This window comes from Strix uralensis, chromosome 13, assembly GCF_047716275.1.
Source record: "Strix uralensis isolate ZFMK-TIS-50842 chromosome 13, bStrUra1, whole genome shotgun sequence".
Lineage (NCBI taxonomy): Eukaryota > Metazoa > Chordata > Aves > Strigiformes > Strigidae > Strix > Strix uralensis.
Window position 1 is genome coordinate 23,937,567 of NC_133984.1, and position 20,251 is coordinate 23,957,817.

The 20,251-nt window shown below is 46.0% G+C and overlaps 1 protein-coding gene across 2 annotated transcripts in view; it reads right to left on the minus strand.

The window, feature by feature from the left end:
• Positions 1–20,251, minus strand: part of LOC141949146 (gamma-aminobutyric acid receptor subunit beta-4) — a 77,184-nt gene that overhangs the window by 29,111 nt on the left and 27,822 nt on the right. For both annotated transcript variants that reach the window (XM_074882386.1, XM_074882385.1), the window contains exon 3: positions 19,112–19,179. In XM_074882386.1, the coding sequence (XP_074738487.1) occupies positions 19,112–19,179 (68 nt within the window). The remainder of the gene's footprint in view (positions 1–19,111; positions 19,180–20,251) is intronic.

Here is a 20,251-nt window from a genome sequence, read left to right on the forward strand (position 1 = left end):
CTTGCGAGCTGCCAGCCCCAGCCCCCCTTGCCTCCCTCCCCCGCTCCCAGGTTTTCAAAGGCTTTGCTCCCCTTCTGTCTCCTCCTTCTTGCTGTGTGACGCACTCAAAACAGGGGTGAGAGCAACACGTGGAGCCGGCAGACACTTATGTTGCAGAGGTGCCTTCCTGTGAGGAGAGAGGACAGCTCACTTGGAGGCCCACAAAAGCCCCAGAGAAGTAAGAGGAGCTTACTTGCAGGTCTCGCATGCTGAAATGACAGTGCATCCTACCAGCTGCTGAGGACAGGGCTGCTAGCATCCATCTCCAGACAGGAGAAGGAGACTGGTAATTACAGCCTTTCCTGAAACTCAGTGGAGACCCCAAACCAAAGGTGATGTAAGAGGACCGAACAGTGAAAGGTTGAAATGTTGACACGAGAGGGGCATGGATGGAGGAAGGTATTTCCTGCAGAACCCCAGAGGCAACAAATTCGGCCAAGCATGCACAGGGATTCCCAGTTTCTTAGAAGACAGGGTAGACAAGTCAAAGGGAACAGCAGCTGAGGCACAGCAAGAGGGAAGTAAGCTGGCACCATTAGTATGAGTTCAAGAATTAATTTCCCACTGGCTTATATTCCAAACACCTTTATTAGCATCTACCCTACAACCCCGTCCATCTCACAGAGCCCCTTTGGGAGTGCAGTGCTCACCCATCCTTAGAAAGGAAACCTGGACTCACCCTGGACTGTCCCCACTTGTGCTGGCTCTGTGCAGTCTGGGAACAGAAATAAGCCCACTGTCAAAGGAGACCAAAGCTGCCTCATGGAGCAGAAGTGTCCCAGGAGGAAGATGCCAGATCTGAGCCTAATGAGAACAAACCCACTTGTGTAGAGGAAAGCAAAATTTAAGGAGACCAAATCAGTGAGAGGACAGGTGGGTCCAGGAAAGGGGACTAATAGAGGAGAGGGGGTCTTTCCTGGTGCTGTGAGCACGGGTTGGTTGCCACTGAAGCACTGACAGAGCAGAGGGCAGGAGGAAGATGGAGCACTTGAGGGTAGTAGATACTATCTGAACCTACCACAACCCAGATGAGGACACGGGCATGTGGCCAGTTGCTTGAGGGTCAGCCACGTGTATTAAGCAGTATGCAGGGATGCGCCCAGACCACCAAGGGACACAACACTGCAGGGAGTTAGTTCAGGGTGGGAACATGAACTTCCTTGTCTACAGATCAAAGAACAGCAAGAGGTGGAGCAGAACCAGTTAAGGCACCTCAGTAACAAGGGCAGCACTCTGCAGAGAGCAGCTTCAGTTTTTAACTGGAAAGCCACCTAAGGCACTTCTCCTTTGCATGCAGCGACACACCGTTAGAGTCCCTAGGCTCAAGGATGCCCCTTTGGAGGATAGCATCATGTGTCCTTTTCTGCTCACTGCAGTGACAGAAAGGGTCCAAAATTAGGGAGACCCTATTCCTCAGAAAGAGCTGCACTTCTCCACAGTCTCATGTCAGAACGCAGAACACAAACATGATGTATGTCCCAAGTGGTAGTCTTACAAGTGTGCTTATGCCGACTTTGGAGACACAGTTGTACTGTGTCAGACCAAAAGCCTTTCTGCATGAGTATCCTGTCTTCAGTAACAGTAGAGAGAATAGCAGGGAGGAATATAAACAAAACAGGGTCTCTGTTGTGATACTTAATTCTCCAGTTATCTGAGGCTTAAGGATCTCCTGAGCCAGAGCTGGTACCTTCTTAATTGAAGATACTCAGTTTCTCTTCTGAGAGCTTGTCTTAGCTCTCAGAATTTTCAGCCTTTGGCATCTGCAATCTTGTGGTAGCGAGTTCCACAGTTTAGCTCTTCACTGTATTTACATCACTTTAAACCCAGTACAAAATCAGTCTTACTCTTTTCTGACTCCCTGTAGTGCTTGCATTAAGTCAGTAAATAATCATAACCCTATGCTACTCAAACTTACAGGGTCCCACACTCTTTTAGATACTTAAGGGTTACTGAGCAGAACACAAATAACTACTTGCACTCTCAAAAGTAGTAGAAAGGCTCTGATAGAGGCAGGAAGCAGCAAGGCAGGGGAGAATTGTTGCCCAGGTTAAACACAGAACAGAGCTGTGTGATGACAGTTCTGCAATGGGTTATTGCACAAGGACAGTCTGAAGGCAAGGTAGTGGAATTAACTTTCCATATAGCCTGTGGAATTTGCTGTTACAAAAGCATGAAGTCAGGAGCTTAACAATATTTTGGAAGGTCTAGGCATTAATGTGGAAAATACAGTCCAAGTCGTAAAAGGAAGGGACTAACAGGAAAGAATAGCCCAAGGACACAGAGCCTCCAGCTGCAAGGCAGAAGCTCCATCTTCCAACAGAAAGTCACCAGAAGCATTCCTCCCAGGCAGGCTGCTTCATAAACCCTCAGCACAGCTCCTGGGAGACGCGAATCGCTGGCAGGTTGGGTCAGATCATATTCCTTTGTGCTGTGACCTATAGAGTCCCCAGTACTAAACTTGTCCAGAGGCAGAAATGTGCATGCTCATTGGGAGCTACACCAGACTCAGAAGCCAGGATTAGAAATGGAAAGAATAATGTATGTGAAAGGGTCAAATCTTTGCTCAGAAGACAGTATTTCTGGCAACACGGATGTCTCCTGTGCCTAGTCCACTTTTGTGGATGACAAATGACTTGGATACATTTTGGAGGGGCTTTGAAAGTGAAGGTGACTATTCCAGGTTGCTAGTGGACATTGTATTTCACCAAGCACTTGTAATGTACTGGAAGCAATAACTTGTCTGCAGGGAGAGTGCACACTGCTCTTCTGCTGCTGCATGACTTTGGGCATGAGGGATAAAGGTTTTGCAGCTTGCCTCTAGCACTAGCTGTGCCAGCTGACTTTTTTTCCCCCATTTCCCCTCCACCTTGAATTTGATAAAGCACCTCCTTTTGGAGAAGTGACCAAATAGAAGTCCTTCCCCATATAAGTAAATGACATATGGTCTCCTTGCCCAAGATCACAAAAGAACATTAGGAAAGCCAAGATGCTCCAGAAAGAGGGAGAAAAATGGAACATCAGACTTAGTAAAAACCAAGCTGCCACTGCCAGAGACTAATGAACAGTTTGCTGGCTTCAACTTCTTTGATGATTAAACACCATCTCCTGTTCCCGTCATTCTTGGGAAAGAAATTAAAGGACAAAGTAGTCCTCAAGTATGTTTCATTTTAAGGAGGGGGTAGGGGAAATAAGAGATATTATTTTTAAGGGGAGGAGACAGGATGTGCCTGCAATCAGTTGCAAAGAATTAGAGCAGTGTAAAACGTACAGGAGAATACATGAAGGACAGAGCAAGACAGCTGTGGTTCTTCCTTAGCAAGCTCGTTTAAGAAAACTACTTTCCCCTCATAAGGGATTGCCCATTTCCATGCAGATAAATCGATGGGTCCCAGACCTTAATGAGCACCACTTAATCTGACATAAGTAAATATGCAGTCTTTCCAGCACTAAGATAGCACAAAGTCTGTTCAAACTCTCACCTTTGCTTAAGGCAGGAGGCAGCAGCCCTTGTATTTACTGTACTTTTCATGGGGAGAGTATTCCGCCAAAATGCTGCTTTTAATTTCTCTTTTGGTGCAAGCCAGTGCCCAGTTTACAAGTCTGAAGTCCTGTATGACAACTGCTATACTTAAAGTGACAACTATTTTAGATACTGCCCTTCTCCCTGTGTCTCAGCTTAGCAGGTGAGAAAGCCACAATCTCTTTTCACCTCCCCTGTTCTTGAATAACCAGATGTCAGCACTGACTTGGGGATCAGGAAGAGCATTTCCACCTGCTATCTCTCTGCCAGTAATGGAGGGGGACAGGAATGGTTGGCTTCTAGGATATGCTTTATGCCCTTCTGTGCTGTGGGTCTTTGTGCTCTTGAACTCATTTTCTTTAGGACCTGAGAAGTGTTTGCATGGAGATGTTCCCTAATCTGATCTACTTTTCTAGTAATTTGCATGTGTTTAATTGCTGAATGAATGTCCAGAAAGTGGGTCAGGTATCAGCTATATCCTCAACAACTAGGAGTGTGCAAGTGTTGTCCTATTTCTCTCCTGACATGCCCTATCCCTGCAGCACCTGGACTGGTGCTGGTCCTGCAGGTGTAAGGTAGAGGACATACCTGGCTGAGTTCTAACCCAAAAGGGCACTGATCTGCCTGTGACAAGGCTTTCAGACTTCTGAGCCTGTATATCAATGCCCTATCTGAGCAGGAGGCAGCACCACATGTCATGTCCTTAACAGCCCCAGTCATGCTGGAAGCAGAGGTCAAGAGGAGAAAGCCAGAACTGATGGGCACAGGGATGAGTATCACCTGCTCTATGAGTACATGCTAAACAGCAACCTTGTTCAGGGTTACAGACAGCAATCCCAAAATCACCACCTGCAGCATGATATCTTCCTTAGGCAAGCTCTTAGAAAACAATGCCAGGCAGTTTCTATTCTTAAGCCGTAAAATCTGTGAGCTACTGGATACTATTTCTGCTGGTCTGTTCTCCTCACTCAGTCCCCCATGAACTAGTAGCTGGGAAAAACCAACCCCCAAAAGCAGGATTGTTTGACCTTCCCATTTCTGTATCACCAACTAGCTTTCACTCCAAACCACATCATAAACTGAGAAATTGTCTTTCCTAGAGAGGAATCACTTAATGAGAAATGGTCAAACTCATTTTTGGTTCCTATAGCTTCCCATGTTGAACCAGCACAGAAGGGCGTGCTTTGCCTAGACAGCCAACTAAAGCCAGAGAAGCAAGGCCATATATTGAGTTCAGAAGAAGGTGAGGTGTGAATTTGGCCAGTTTTCAGGCAGAAAGTCAAAGGGATGGTGCTTACTCTATTTTCTCATCCTAGATGGGCTGGGAACTGGTAAGAATTCATTGTAGTACCAGGAGAGCTAAAAAGGGGTAAAATGCTCACTTAAACAAGGAGGGAGCTCAATCAGCAAGTCCCCAACTGAGTAATTTCTTCCAGAAAAATGGCAAGTTAGAGGGGTGACTGGCTCGAGGGGACTGTGCAGAGAGGGCAGCAAGCTGACCCCCCCTCCATGAGAAGTACAATGTATGTTTTCCCCAGTGAATTCTGTCCTAGGAATGACATGGGTCCCAGACAGTGCAGGTAACACGGGTTTTTCCCTCTCCTGGAGGTCCTTAAAGGTTTATGGCTTACATCTATGTTCTGCTAGTGTATCAGATGTCTCCAAATGGCTTCACCAAGCCTTCCCAAATCCCCTCTCTCTCTTACCATATTTACTTAAGGCAAAGTCTTAACTTAGCCCCTTTTGTTGATTCTCTTAACCTCTCTAGGTATGCACAAAGTCACCCATTACCACAGTGTGAGACACACGAGCGCTGGTAACGCACTCTCTGTGGAGTCTCAGAGAAGTATTATGATCATGCATTGCACAGCTGGGAAAGGGAGGCCGAGGGCATTTTATATTACAACAAACTTTCTGGTTTGAAGTACCTGGTAATTTAAAACAGATTATGCTGCCATAGGCTTCTGCTGACCCACGACGGAAAACACAGTGCTTTCAGAAATGCCATCTTTACCATCCACTGTTTGCCTGCACTGATCTAGTTCGCTGCACAACTGCCCCTGCACACCTACAAGCCAAGGTACAGTGCTAGTGCCTGTATCCCACCTCTCCTCCTCCCTTCTCCCACCCAGCTTCTCCCAACTCATCTTTTCATACTTTCCTGGCACTACCCTTACTGCCTTACAGCACGTGTTGCCCGTGTCCTCCTGCATACACATATAGGCATATCTAATATACAGCCATTAAAGCTCAAAAATGTTTTAATAATCACTTTGTATTTAATTAAACATGCAACAACTAGCCTATTAGAGTAAATTAAATTTCGGCGAGACATTTGAACAGTGACTAGTGAAGACAGTGGTTTCTAAAGGCCTCAGAAGGATGTGGGAAGAAAACTGGATTATTTCAAGGGAAAGGTGATGCTGGAAGACCAGCGATGCTCTCTAAAATGTTTCAAAGGGGCTTCACAGCCTCTGCATGTATCCTCAGAGAATTTTCACCTTGCAGTGACTTTCCTACCTCTTGCTTGCTGAGGGATGCTCATTTCAAGCGGTTAACACTCAATAGGCTTTCTAGCAGGAGCAGCCTGGTAATGGAAAAATTCCTCTAAAACATTCCCAGAACTCTTCACTCCTCTATCTTATTGAAATGAAACATCGTCTTCACCTAGCCAAGAGTTTTACTGGACAGCAATCCAGTCAGACTACCTCAAGGAGAGGTTTCGCAGCCCTCTGCATAGACACTGACTAGTAAAGGTCACAGGGAAAAGAGGCCGGAGGAATGCGGAATTGAAGCAGTTATGGGGTTTAGTAGCCCATTGGAATTAGGTACTCTAGAAAACACCTCTGGGTATCGATTTCAGCTCACTCAGTGCTAACTTTAGGAGACTTTGCACACTTTCGCCTATGCCTCATTTTCTCTTATCTGTAAAAATAAGACACTGATGCTAACTTTCCTCCATGCTGCAGTTTGGGATCCCTGTATCTCTAGGCAAGCGCTAAGTGTGTAACGAACAGAAATTACTTTTTCTCCCTGGGGAAAAACATTAAATAGAGCTTGTAATTCCCTGTGGTAGTCAAGACCACCAATGCAGTCTGGGGCTGCATAGGTGGGGAATCATGTTATGAATGAAGCAATATTACTACTTAACATGCCAGAATAAAATGTTGCATATACAGCTCTGAGCACCGAAACCATGAGGCTCTGCAACAATATCAAGGCACACTGTGCTTTAAAGACACTGTTTTAACCTAGAGAAGGAACGTTTGACATTCCAGGTTCCAAAAACTGCCACAAAGATGTCATTTCCCAGGAGGCAGCCAGAGGCAAATAAATCCTTCAAATGCTGTAAGACGACTAACGTGTCCTGGGTGGAACAATCACCTCAACTAGGCTGGCACAGACTGACTTGACCAAAAGGTTAGAATGGTGTTTATTTCCTGCAGAAAGCCAAGTTTGATCATGTAGGAAGGACAACTGGGAGTAAGCAGATAAGATGGTGAAACGCAGAAGAACAGAATGCATTTCTGGCAATAGGGTTCTGTTAGGTCAAGGGTGGTCTGCTAAAGGTAGAGAATGGCAGCCCTGTAGTTTGAAAAACAAGGCCTACGTTTCAACAAGCCCAAGCAAACTGAATGCAAACTCTTACACTTGAAAACCCTAGGACTTCTGCACAGAGACCTGGTTCTATATCTGGGGTGACTACTTCTACATATGAATATTCTGCATAGCTGTGTCTGTGGCCTCTGAGTTGACAAACTCAGTAAGATTGAGTTATCATTAGAGAGAAGGGCTAGCAATCAACTGTCTCAACTGTGGTGTGAACAGAGCGCTGCACAGTCATGCTGGGACAACCAAAAAGTACAGGAGTAACAACTGATCTGTTCTAGGAAAGAATTTCTACCATCAAGGGTACTGACCAGGCAGTGTACCACCATGGGTTTTGTCTACCTCTGCCTCCATCCATGGGTTAGTCTGCCCTTGGTTACACCAGGGTAAAGCCAAGGGAACCAGTCCAGGCTGACACAACAGCAGTGCACACAGAATCACAGAATTGTCTAGGTTGGAAAAGACCTTGAAGATCATCCAGTCCAACCACCAACCCAACATTAACAGTTCTCAACTCCACCAGATCCCTCAGCACTAAGTCGACTCTACTCTTCAACCCCTCCAGGGATGGGGACTCCACCACCTCCCTGGGCAGCCCATTCCAATGCCTAACAACCCGTTCTGTAAAGAAATGCTTCCTAATATCCAGTCTAAACCTTCCCTGGCACAACTTGAGGCCATTCCCTCTTGTCCTATTGCTTGTTACTTGGTTAAAGAGACTCATCCCCAGCTCCCTGCACCCTCCTTTCAGGTAGTTGTAGAGGGCGGTGAGGTCTCCCCTCAGCCTCCTCTTCTCCAGACTAAACCCCCCCAGTTCCCTCAGCCTCTCCTCGTACGACATGTGCTCCAGATCCTGCACCAGCTTCACACAACACAGCCCACGCTATCATTCTTTCACTTCAGCAGTCCACGTTGCAGGATCATAAACCTCATGGACGGGTGCAGTGTAGTTAACTGACAATAGCATTCAAAATGCAGCTGTATGAAACACTCCTGATTCTGCTGAACAAGTCAAGCTTATTACAGGATGCATGAAGAAAAAGGAGATTTCAGCAGGCTGTGGAGGTCCACTAGCAAGCAGACTTTGAGTTCACGGCCAACTGGATGGCAGAGAACAAGCTGCAGTCTCTGTCCATGCTGAGTGAGTGCTCTCTGCAGTACCAGGACCAACAGTCCTGGAGCCAAGGAGCTCTATTTGCAGAGCTAGCTGAAAGTTATTGGCAGGGAGCCCATGTGAGCTCGGTAAATAAAGTATCCAGATAATAAAAATACCCAAAGGCACTGTTTAATTTTTCTGAGGGTTCTGATACAGCCAGTAATATTGAAAGGGAACAGAAATCTTGCAGACAGGAACAGGAGCACAGGGCAAAGCCACCCTTCCAGAAGAGTGGAACACAAGGTAGGTCTGATGGTTCACAGCCTGTACAGCTAAATACCTGACACTCATTTATGGCGGGGGAACAGCTGAAAAGGAAGAGGTTGTGTTCAGGAACTAGACTGGGAATCAGGAAAACTAGGCTCAGACAGGAGCTTGTATATTGTAAAACCTCAAGTCCCCTTGAAACTTAGCGGCAAACTCTTGATGGATAAAAAGGTCAACACTTTGTGTATCTGACCTAGGAACGCATCAAAGCGAATGGACAGGGAGATACAAGCCACAGGCTGCCTTCCCCTGCAGTCACACTGAAGTTAAAGGAGATACTGTGGTAGCAGGTTGCTGCAGTGGAAGAGGAAGATTAGGTCCAACCTGTAAGCAGTGGGTATGTTTTGGGTTTGCTTTTCTCTTCACTAGAGCCTCAGATGGGAGCTCAGTGCACCCTGCAAAGAGAGGGCGAAGGATGTATAAGAGGACATACTCCAGCCTGGTGACCCACTGCACCCTGGCACAGATAGTAGGAGGCCAGCTGCACACCCCTGGCAAGCAGTGGTGTGAAAGGGGCCAGTGGATCATGCCTTTTACTCCCTCGTCTGCCATTTTTCTGTCTGATGCTGACGGGAGACTCCGCTTGTGTAAGGGCAGCAGGGACTATCCACATTTCATCCCACATGCATGCACACCCTCCTTCCCCAAAATGATCCTTTTCATCTGACTAGAGGACCTTTCTGGATCTCCAAACAGCTCAGCAGATCCTCTTCCTTTTACCATCCCTTTTTCTTGAATGTTCATTTTTCTCTGTAGCCTAGCAACTCAGCACAGACTCAGAATATTAACAACTCCTGTCCCCACACACGATCTTCTCCAGAGGCCCGAAAAATGTGATAGCAGAAAGGCTGAGAGGGGTAGGAGCAAGCACGAGAGATGTAGGGAGCATGCAAGGAGCCTCTACCAGCATTCAGAAACAGCAAAGCTATTCAGCTGTCGTATCTGCCACCTTCACTTAACATGTACATAACATATAGAGCTATATATAGCCCCATTTATTTACATATTCAAATAGCAACACGACACGCACGCACTTGTATTTGGATCTAGGTTCTATATTGAGGTACTGGCACTCTTGCGCACATACATTCTCTATTGCTCGATGCTTGAAATGTATATATGACAGGATGTCAGAAGGTCAGATTCTCAAGATCTAATTTTGTTTTCAATCAAACCAGATGAAGCTTTCACTTGTGGGAAGATACTTCAGCATTCTGCAGTAATCCTCTCCAATGCTGCAGCATTGCTATTGAAACAGGTGGCAGTTTGGAACATTGCTCTTAAATGCAGACAGCTTTTTAATATATATATATATATAAATATATATATAAAGGCTGTGGGAGTTCTGCCTGTGTAAAAACCTGAATAAAAACTTGAGCAGGAAAAAAGAAGACATTTTTATCCTGGGCAAAGTTTTCTGCAGTAGCAATTCTAACTACTACAGGAATGCTGGGGTGCAAGCTGAAGCAGTTCATACCACCACCATACAACACTGACATGTTCAGGTCTAAAGATAACTTGGCTGATACAGGAACAGATGGAGCACTGCAATACATAGCACTGTTCAGCTGAAAGCATGCTGCAAACTATATAGCCATGGACTCTCATCCTCTCCAGCATGAATTCTCTCTTGCTGTGGGGTGGAGTCACCTACGAAATGCAGAATGAACTTAGCCTCTTCAGTGAGAGCACAGAAATGTTCTCATTTGGGAAATTGCCTAGTGAGCAAAACATGTGAACTCTGTTTCTCAGTACTGGAGCAGGGTTGACTCAGCCCTCCTGAGGCTTGAACTTGTGATACTGGAGGACTTGCAGAGCTGCTCTTTAGGGATAACAGCATCATGGAAAGATGCACAGGGGGGAATCACTTGCAAGAAGCATTGCCACCATGTTTTATTTGTGCTGCAAAACCCAAGGTTTAGGCTAGGAATCAGCCAGTCTATCCAACAGCTTTCCCATAACCAAGAATTTCCAGTTATGCAGACAAAGAGCTTTCTGCAAATTCTCCAATTAAGATATCACATGAATGCTACAAGATACCTAGGAAGAAACAAGGATGGCAGAAGAGAAAGCCTCAGGGACAGAGAGTCATTCTCTAGTCCAGCAATCCACAGTCTTCCTTCAAGTGAGAGCTTGTTTCAGTAAGGTTTCCACGGTTCACCATCTACTGATCTATGTACCTGGCAAAATCATGCAATTCAGCCAACAAAAATATTTCATTGAACGACATCATTAATGTTCAAAATATCAGAGCCCTTCAGCACAAGGGTAAGCGATCAAGCTGTCCCTTTCCACATGAGGACACCTCCAGGCAGTACCTGGCAGGACTGCAGCTTTACCAGGTTGGTCTCTGCTACACACGCACTGGATCCTTGAGACCTCTCTCTCAGAAGGAATTCCTGGTGCTTCGTGCAGATCCCAGCTTTCAGCTGGCCACAGCATTCGAAGAGACTGTATGATGATCTTTGGGTTGTTACTTAGCAACTTGACTCTAAGATGTAGTGAATTTACTGGGTTGCCTCTGCAGTCAAGCAACATCAGGACCAAGGGCATAGGGAGAGTTTTGTCATAGGAATGGGATAATCTGTGAAATATTACGGAAGACATATAAGATTTTTTCCTTCTACAAGTTACCATAAATGCAGTAAATATTGACATATGAGTCACACTGACCTATTTTCTGGTTTTTAAGCTGGGACAATCTATTTGCAACCAATTTCAGAACCAACGAACAGGGAGTACTTCAGGCCCCTTCACAAGTTTGCTTTATTCTTAACTGTTCTGTGAAAGAACCCTACCCTTCTGCAGAAGGACCATCCTTGTCTTTCAGGCAGAAAGGGGACCACTGCGTGTTTAAACTTGAGCATCCACTCCCTGCTACCATCACACTGCAGAGCACCCCTGAGGCCAGATGCTTTACTTGTCCTTACACACTACCTTAGTCCAAGGGATCTTTCAGCACAATCACTGCGATTTCTGTTAAAGAACAACATAATGTGGTGTGAACAGATATCCACATCTGATTCTTGACTTTTTAGACTTGTATCAGGGCTGGTGAAAGTCACTCTGAGCCTCAGGAGTCACAGGATGTCACCTCTGCAAGGATAGACAAAGTAACCTCAAATCTAGCAATGGCAGATAAGATGGGTCCCTGACCCCTGCTTTGTTGCAAAGATGTTTCTAGGAGCTCAGTAGATTTCTGCTTTTACCATCTATCTAGAAGAGCCACAGAGCAGGCAGTTGTACCTCCTGCCTGCGAAAGAGACCATCTCAAATCTGCTATGTCTAGAGTGGTTTGGAGGTTACTCTCCTACCCCGCTACAACCACCTTTTATTTCTCCAAACATCCCCCTAGCAGAAGGAAAAAGCATCAAGGTACTGTTGCTTTTCTTCAACTAGCCAAGTTGTTGTGTGTTTATGCACAAGCTACTTCCTATTGCCAGAGAAGCAGAGACACAGGAAGGCCACCAAGGTGGCCTGATGGCCACATAACTGATGGCAGCGTGCACAGGACACTGCACACAACGATTTTCAGGACTGCCCTCTGCATTCCCTGGTAACTCTGCCTTTCAGGAAAATGCTGTTTCACATGTACAGAATTGCCACTGTTTGATTTCCCAAGGAAACAGCCATCCAATGTATTGCAGCCCTGCACACCAGGACTTGAAGTGACAATAGCTGCGTGACCCAAGTTGTACTGAAGCAATCATCAGCAGAGGAAGGCACAGACACTTGCCAGCTCTGAAGAAACCTTCCATCTCAGCTGCAAGTTTGCAATACCTTAGTTTAAATTACAACACACAGAAGCCCCTAGCATGTGAAAAAAAGAGAACGTAACTCCTACCTGTCCATGCCAGCACAGAGCCTGGGGATATTTCACCCTAAACCAGAGCTGTGCCCTTCTTCTCATGCCACACTGGTAGGATCTGACCCTTCTCCAGCACTAAGGCCCCACACCATCCTCTGCTACCTGCAACACTACCAGCCCAGGAGCCCACAGCAATCCAAAGAGTTAGCCCCTGTGGTACCATTACAGCAGACCATCATTAGCTCAGCACCAAAGCTGCCTCTCAGTTTTACCATATTTTGGCAGTCTGCAATATTCAGCAGCCTTAAATACCAAGATGTAATGTATCTACACACACACACTCAATTTAGATACCACAGTGTCACAAGGCTGGAGATACCCTAGGCTATAGGGAAACATTTATGCACTGGAGTGTCATGTCATACTTGTATCTCATAGCATATAACTCCAGAAACCCCTGACTGTAAGATTTAAATGCTTTAACCTTTGCTTTTTTAAAACCTTTGCATACCCAGGGACATAGAATAGACTGACTGGGAAGTATCTGTAAGTCGTTTCTCCATTGAAAAGAGATGGCAACAGAACACTGTCATTTAAGAATAAGAGCTGATATATTTGAAGGCAATATATGGTAGTGTAAGGTACAGTATAATAGTAGAAATCTCTTCTTAAAAATCTTAAGTTTTAAAGCTCAAGACATCTACACCAATGGGAAATCCTTTTCAGGAGGATATTGCAGCAAAGTTGTTTCTGTCCATTATTGCAGGCGTACAGAGGGTCTGCTGAGGGTCCTCAGAGGCTACTGCCAAAGCTGCATCAGCCCCAAGGAAACCAGGGGTTTGCATACACAATTTGGCTGTCAGAGCAGTTCAAGAATGGATTGGACATCATGCATCCAGATCAGTGATCCCACATGGATATACATTTTCCTGCCTTTCCCTTTCCTGAAGGGGCCCAAAGGTGAAGAGCTCTGACCAGGAGAACGTACCACCTTAGAGGCTGCTGTGTTCTGCACCAAAGAAAGCCTCTTGTATGGAGCCTAGCCATCCACACTGCCTTCTTTCATCAACTACAGCATACAGCAGAGTCAAGCACATATATTACTGTGCATGGGTTACACTGAAATTGAGATTCAGCTAGTCAGTGCATGTCCATATTCCAGTGAAAAAAGAACTGCAAAGCCTGATCAGGACAGATTCCACTAAAGGCTATTTCCAACATGCCTAATAGATGGAAAATTTGCCACAGTGAGAAGAGCCATGCCCCGTTGATGATGGTGTAACAGGTTGAAGAATGAACTGCCCTGGTCAAGAACACCCTTACACACAACCTGATCCACTTTCTTTTGGGTTAAAAAAACATCTTAAAACCCTTGCAGCTCATCGCTTTCTTGGGACATGCTTTACATCCCTCTTGAACAGCGAAAACTTCTTGCCAAACCAGACAGCTTGTTTTTCAAGCAAGCCTTAGGAAGCTGGGAAATAACAGACACGATGCTTGCTTCCATAACGCCCAAGAGATCCAGTGCAGTGTGCCAGTGCGAGTGCACGCACTCTGACAAGAGAGCAGCGTGGCAACAGGTGATACAGGGAGGAGGGAGCAGGAGGCAATGAAGTGAAGCATCAAGGTCAGCTTTGCCAAGCATCCTGCACCAACCTCTAACCTATCCACACTGCAGACTGTCCCCCAGCAAAAGGTATTTTGCCAATCCCACAGGCATCCTTCCTTTAACACATACATTCCCGCATTTGGAAGCCTTGCTTCTTACACTAGCCCTCTACAACAATCCTCTTGTAACTTTTCAACATGTCACCAGGTTTATAAAACTTTAAAGCTAGTGCTATAACAAACTGAAACAATGTTATTGCAGATGTAGGAGAGCATCTTGGGATGAATAAATTATAGGAGCCACAAAGAAATCACAGCTATAACGGCTGGATGCTTTGAGCTGTCTATGGTGCGCAGATACGCAGGAGGGAGCAGGTTTAGGACTTCACAGATCATAGGGCAGGAAAATTGAAGCGTTATGAAGGGTAACCATCTCCTATTTCAAAGGTATACAAAACTTCTGGTTGTTTTCCTTATTGGAATAGTTCATTAATGCTTGAAGGGAGTCTGAACTGTCTGGTACTAGAAAAATATGTCCCCAAAGATTACCTAGAGAGAGAGAAGGCTACAGCTGGGAGTATTAGCCTCTAGTCCCACCATGCAGCAAGTACAATATGCCCTGAACAGGCCAGTCCTCAGCTGTCTGTTGAAAGGACATGCAGGAATGGAGGAAGACTTCCAGCTCCTTCGGAAGCCATTGGTACTGAATACCACCAGAACTGGATCCAAGGCAGGTTGGTTGAACCACAGCATTAAGCTGACAGTGACTTTTGGCAGCATTCAGGCCACATACGACAAGGACAGAACCCTGCATGCTGCTTCAGCTGCAGGTGACTGGAGCTCCATGCTGCCAGTACTCTTCATTCTCCTGGGTCAGAAGTACTGCTAGACTCCTCAGTAACTTGGGTACCATACTAAGAGGTCTGAACATAGCACTGTCCAAGTACTGCTATACACCAACAAGCATCTATAAACACCTGCAGGTTTTTCCATGCTTACTGCAATTGAACCACCTGTAGCAAAATGGCACTTACCAGAAACTTTTCCAGCCCATTTCCTTTAAGGAGAACTAGGAGATCCCATCCTTCCATTCTTGGCAGATCATCTGAGCTACTGAACATCATTATGAAGACGTTCCTCCTTTCAGCCTGCCTTTAAATCCCCAAGTTGCGAATTCGTACAGGATATGAAAAGACTCCAACTAGGCCTTTCATCTTCATGGATCAGCACTTCCCAGAGGGTCTGCCAATCAGATGTGCCCTCCCCAATACCTATTTGGCCTGGCCCCTGGCATCTTTTCCCAGGCATTTCAATTGATGTCACTGATCTTGGCTCAGCAAATAATCCTTCTAATCACTGACAAGAACAGAGGCTGCAGCTCAGCGTTGCTTAGCAGGGCTAAGAGGAGTACACAGTAATAAAGCATTACTCTAGCAAGTGAGCTAGAAAATACGGCTGACCACACACAGGCAGCAGCTGTGATGAACGAGAAAGTGCCATTTTTTTTTAAATAAGGACTGTAATTTTGGTCCCTCATCATTGGGACATCATTACAAAGCCAGCACTGTACCTATGAATGTCCTGCATCCTGGCACGAGTCCATCTTCTGAGCTGTACCATGGCACAGTATTTGGCCATGGCCCTCAAGGAGATGGAGATGCGTCGACTTTGTATAGCAAGGCACCAGGAAACACATAGCATGTACAGGCAGCTGCAAAACATTCTGTATGTCAGAGCATCTGGGAACTTCCAGCATGAAGACACAACTGTGTTGCCTTTGCAGAGAGCCCTGAATCCTCCAGGACTGAAATGTCACCGTATCATCATTGCGGGAATACAGTTCCCATAGGAGTGAAGGCTAGGAGTGCTCCGTAGGTCATGGGTGGAGCTGTATTTCTCCACAGCACCACATCCAGCTGAACTCCTGGGGAAAACAACTTTTTGAATCATGCAATGGCTAGTCACTGACAGCACTTGTTCCCTGCCATCACACAGCCAGCAGACACCAAGAGGTCCAGGCAAAGGCATGGGAGAACTGGGGGCTCTCCTCAGCCTGCCCAGCACCAGCATCAGGTCCATTGTTCCCGAAAGGATGTCTGAGGATTAATTAATTATCCTACAAGGGGCAGTAAGTAATAACACTCCTTGCGGAACAATAGAAGCTATTTGGTTGCCATGACAACCCAGCTTCACTTGTGTGCCTTTAATTTATTCGTTGCACAGTCCCTTTCCCAATCACACATGATGCCAAAAAATGCCTTGTTTTTCTTGCCAGTATCCATGTCCAGAGCAGGGGTAAGACACAGCCCTTTCCCCAGGGCATCTGTCACACAGAAGAATGATGCACATAAAATCCCTTCAGCCTGGAAACTTATAGCACATGAGAAATCTTCTGCTCCCTAAATGTTTGTTCTTTAAGATGATTCTGATTTTTTACTCCTTTTTGAAGGTACCTCAGCACAGTGCTTATAGATCTTGATCTTGAGTAGGTTCTCACATATAGCCAGTTTGTCCCCCATTCTCCATCCCCCAATATATGTAGGAAGGTTGGGCAGGAGATTATGCTTGCCAAGTCAAACAGATAACCAGGAGGGATAATCAAAAGCCCAGAAGTGACATGTCTTCATAGTATCAGCGGGAGTATGGCATGGACAGTGCTGCTGCCCAGCATGTTTACAGCCATGTCACAACCATCAAAACACTCCACGTTCATCAGTAGTGCTGCCCAAATTCTGCAAGATCCAGAGCAGCGTGTGGAGGAAGGTCCAAAACCTGCTCTCCCATGCACCCCACAGAGGTATTATTGTTGCTGTTTCTCCCAGCCCCAAGCACACACATTTGGCCCAGCCATCCTGCGGCAGAGGGAAGCGGGTGTTCGCTGGAGAGGGGAGAGCATTGCATTCACATGGCAAGGGCTGAAAAGTGTTGCTAAGAGAATGGCTACTAGCCTAGGACATGACATGCCTGGCCACAGCTGCTCAGAACAGGTGTACGACAAAGCACTTGATCAGCTTTTATAGTCCATGGACACATCTCCAGCAGGAGGTTCATCCTGAACCTGCCCCTGCAGTGCTCAGCTGTCTTAGGTCTGCAGAGGAAGATCAGGACAGTTGTTACAGGTAAGCTGGGAACCAAATCCCTCATTCCCAGTTATGTTTGTGCAAGCTGGGGTCTTAAGCTACAGGTCCAGACCTCAATTGTTCATGCTGGCTCTAGCAAGGAGGGTGACAGCTGGTTCACCACATAGGAAAATTCAGGTCCAAGTTGAGACCGGGGGAGGAGATAACTCAAAGTTGAGCTCTGCCCTGACAGGCGAGATAGATGGAACTAGGTTAAGCCATCTGGCTCTTCTAAGTTGAGCCTAACCTCAAGCACAGCTACCCAATGCAATGAATTTCCAACTGCACACTGTCCAGTGTCACTGTTACTAGACTGAGGTGTAACATGTCGTGCAGATAATTCCGGTAATGATGGGATGGTAGCAGAGAGTCTGCAAAAGAAAGTGTTCCATATGAGAAACTGAAGGTTCGTGGTTGGCCCTTCACCCTGGGTCATATCAACATACGCATTCAGGATTTTCAAGCAGTTTGGAAACCAAAACAGCTAATCAGATTGTCTTGTCTCCCCTCCTCCCTGCCATGCAACAGCAGAGTAGCTGGTGGGCCAGAGAAACAGGGCAGGAGAGTCTAGAAACAGATAAATAGGACAGGAGCATTGGGAGACAAAGGTTTTAATTGATTTGAACAGCAAGAGTTCTAAACTGGCCTAGGATTCTCCTGCATGGGTCAGGAACTGAGGAACAAGACAACAGCTGCCAGGAAGTCCCCACTAGCCGTCCACTCCATGCAGCCTCTTGGAAAGGAGAGAAGTTTGGAGGAAAAGCCTCTGGGAAGGAGGGAGGAACGCAAGGTTAGTCAATGATGAGCTCAATCCATGTCCTCTGCTGGGTGCTAAGGGCTTCTGAGAGACAGATAGCACAGGCCTGGATGTGTACTCAAACCATGACCGATATAATCAACAAATTTCACCCCAAACAATTGCTATGTGAGCAGATAAATTTTTTCTTCTCAATGGTATGAAAAGTTCCAGTCTATCAATGCCAACCAAAACCAGGTAACCATTAGATGCCTCCCTTTCCAGTACAGATATCCAAAGAAATGCCAAATTACCACCAGAAAATATGAAAAGCCACTGACTGTAAAACCACCACTGCCTTTGTATCAACTGAAAAATACAGTTCGCATCTACTCTTCTCAGGCATAAGCATTAATGACTGATAGAGGTGTCTGTGCAACCAGCACAGAAGTATAAGGGATGAGAATCTACTCTGGATAAGATGCCACTAGCTCCAGAGATGTCAGCAGAGATCCTCCCATCCACATATTCACAGATAACACCAGGGATACTTCAGTGTGCCAGTATGGACGTCACTAACCCTACTAGAATTTACCCCGCATTAGGAAGTGAACTACAGCCTTTCAGCATGTCCAACCACATCACAAGTACCATCAGCACGGGTAGGCGTGTACTGCAGAGGTCCCACATGCCACACCTGACTTGCAAGTGTTGTTTCAGTGAGTTCAGGGTTGTTTCAGCCTGGGGTTGGGGTGAGGTTGTGGGGACAATGGACAGTCAGTCCCAGTGACACAGGCCACTCAGCAGGTGGAAGGAGCAAGGCTCAGACTGAAACCAGTATGCTGAGAAGGAAATTTGGAAAAAACCCCTCATTTCCTATTGCCCAGTCAAGTGTTTGATTTTCTTTTTCATCACATGAAGAAATTATCCTTGAATTCCTTATGCTTTAGTGAGGAAGAATTCTGTCTTGAATTAGAGTTCCCATTACCCCCCAAAATTCTGTGTCCAAAGCAGCAGAAAAAAATACTTCTTCAGTACCAGAGAAATGTCATTTCTCAACAACTTCCCAGCTGCAGGGAACATTTGTAGTAGGAGGTGAAGGAAGCAGGGGTGTGCCTACCCTGCTTTTCAGAAGTGTACCCTGGGATCTCAGGTGGCTCCAAGGAGCTATTGTCTTGGAAGCACATCTCAACCAGAAAATGGAAGAACAGTTTATAGGCTTTTTTTTTTTTTTTCTTTCCAAACTTACCATGTTGACTTCAGAGATCTGGTCAATGCTGGAGATATGGATGCTCATTCCCACTGTGACAGGGTTACCTGAAACAAAAATGGACTGGGTGAGGACCACATTCAAGACCTCCTCCCTTATCTGCTATTAAAGAATTGCCTAGAAATGCACGGATGTGATTTGAAGCAGCCTCACATTCCCCAAGTATCAAGGATTTCCAAGTCACATGTGCTCAAATGGTTAGAGAAGAGTAGATTTCTCTAACTCCCAGCCTTACAGACTCACCCCTAGGAGTAGTGCAGCCTAAGCTTGATTCTTTAATTCCTAGAAGTTAATTACCCCCTAGTTATACAATTATTTCTGGTTATTCCAAATAATGCCTTCAGAGACCATCTGTAGGCTCCCAGTGGGCTTGCATAAGGTGTTACTGATTGACCATACAAAGAACATAGCAATCAAGCCCATGCAACAAACAGGCAGGAAAGCTACTCCAGCTCACTCCTCCATCACTCTGTCAGCTCTGAGTGCTCAGCTGAAAACCCCAAGTGAATTTGAATACCCAAGATACCAGACAGGTACAGGAACCAGGTCTATGACGAGAGAAAGCAACATTTGTATAGTAGCTTTTCAGACCAGAGCAGTGCTTGGATTAGAGAACAGATTCCCCATTTTACCATGGGCATCAGGTCACATGTCACCTCACATCCTCTTGCCTGCAGCCACGGAGCTGTGGTAGACATCTGTGCACAGGTCTGCTGGGAAATTCAGATATTCCCTTACCCAATGACCAAGCTACCCTCACACCGCAGTAGGTGCCACTGACTGCAGCATGCAAGATGAGCTTGTGAAGAGGCACCACACAAGGGCAGTCACAGCCTGACCTATTGCCCTCTCTTGCCCAAGTGCAGCAAGAGCTGTGCTACCACTTCCCACAAACCTGTAGAGCCAGTTTCAGCCAATTATTCCAGATGTGTGGGCATCCCAGACAGGTCCAGTCTCAGACCCAGTTCTACCTAAGCCACTCTGGCTAGCAGCTCCCACCATCAGACAGCAGGACAGCCCTTTCAATGGGATTTAAGCCACATAAAACAATTTGCAGAGAGAAACACATCCATTACCAAAACCAGAAAAAAATCTCCTGTAGCTTGACATGGGATTTCT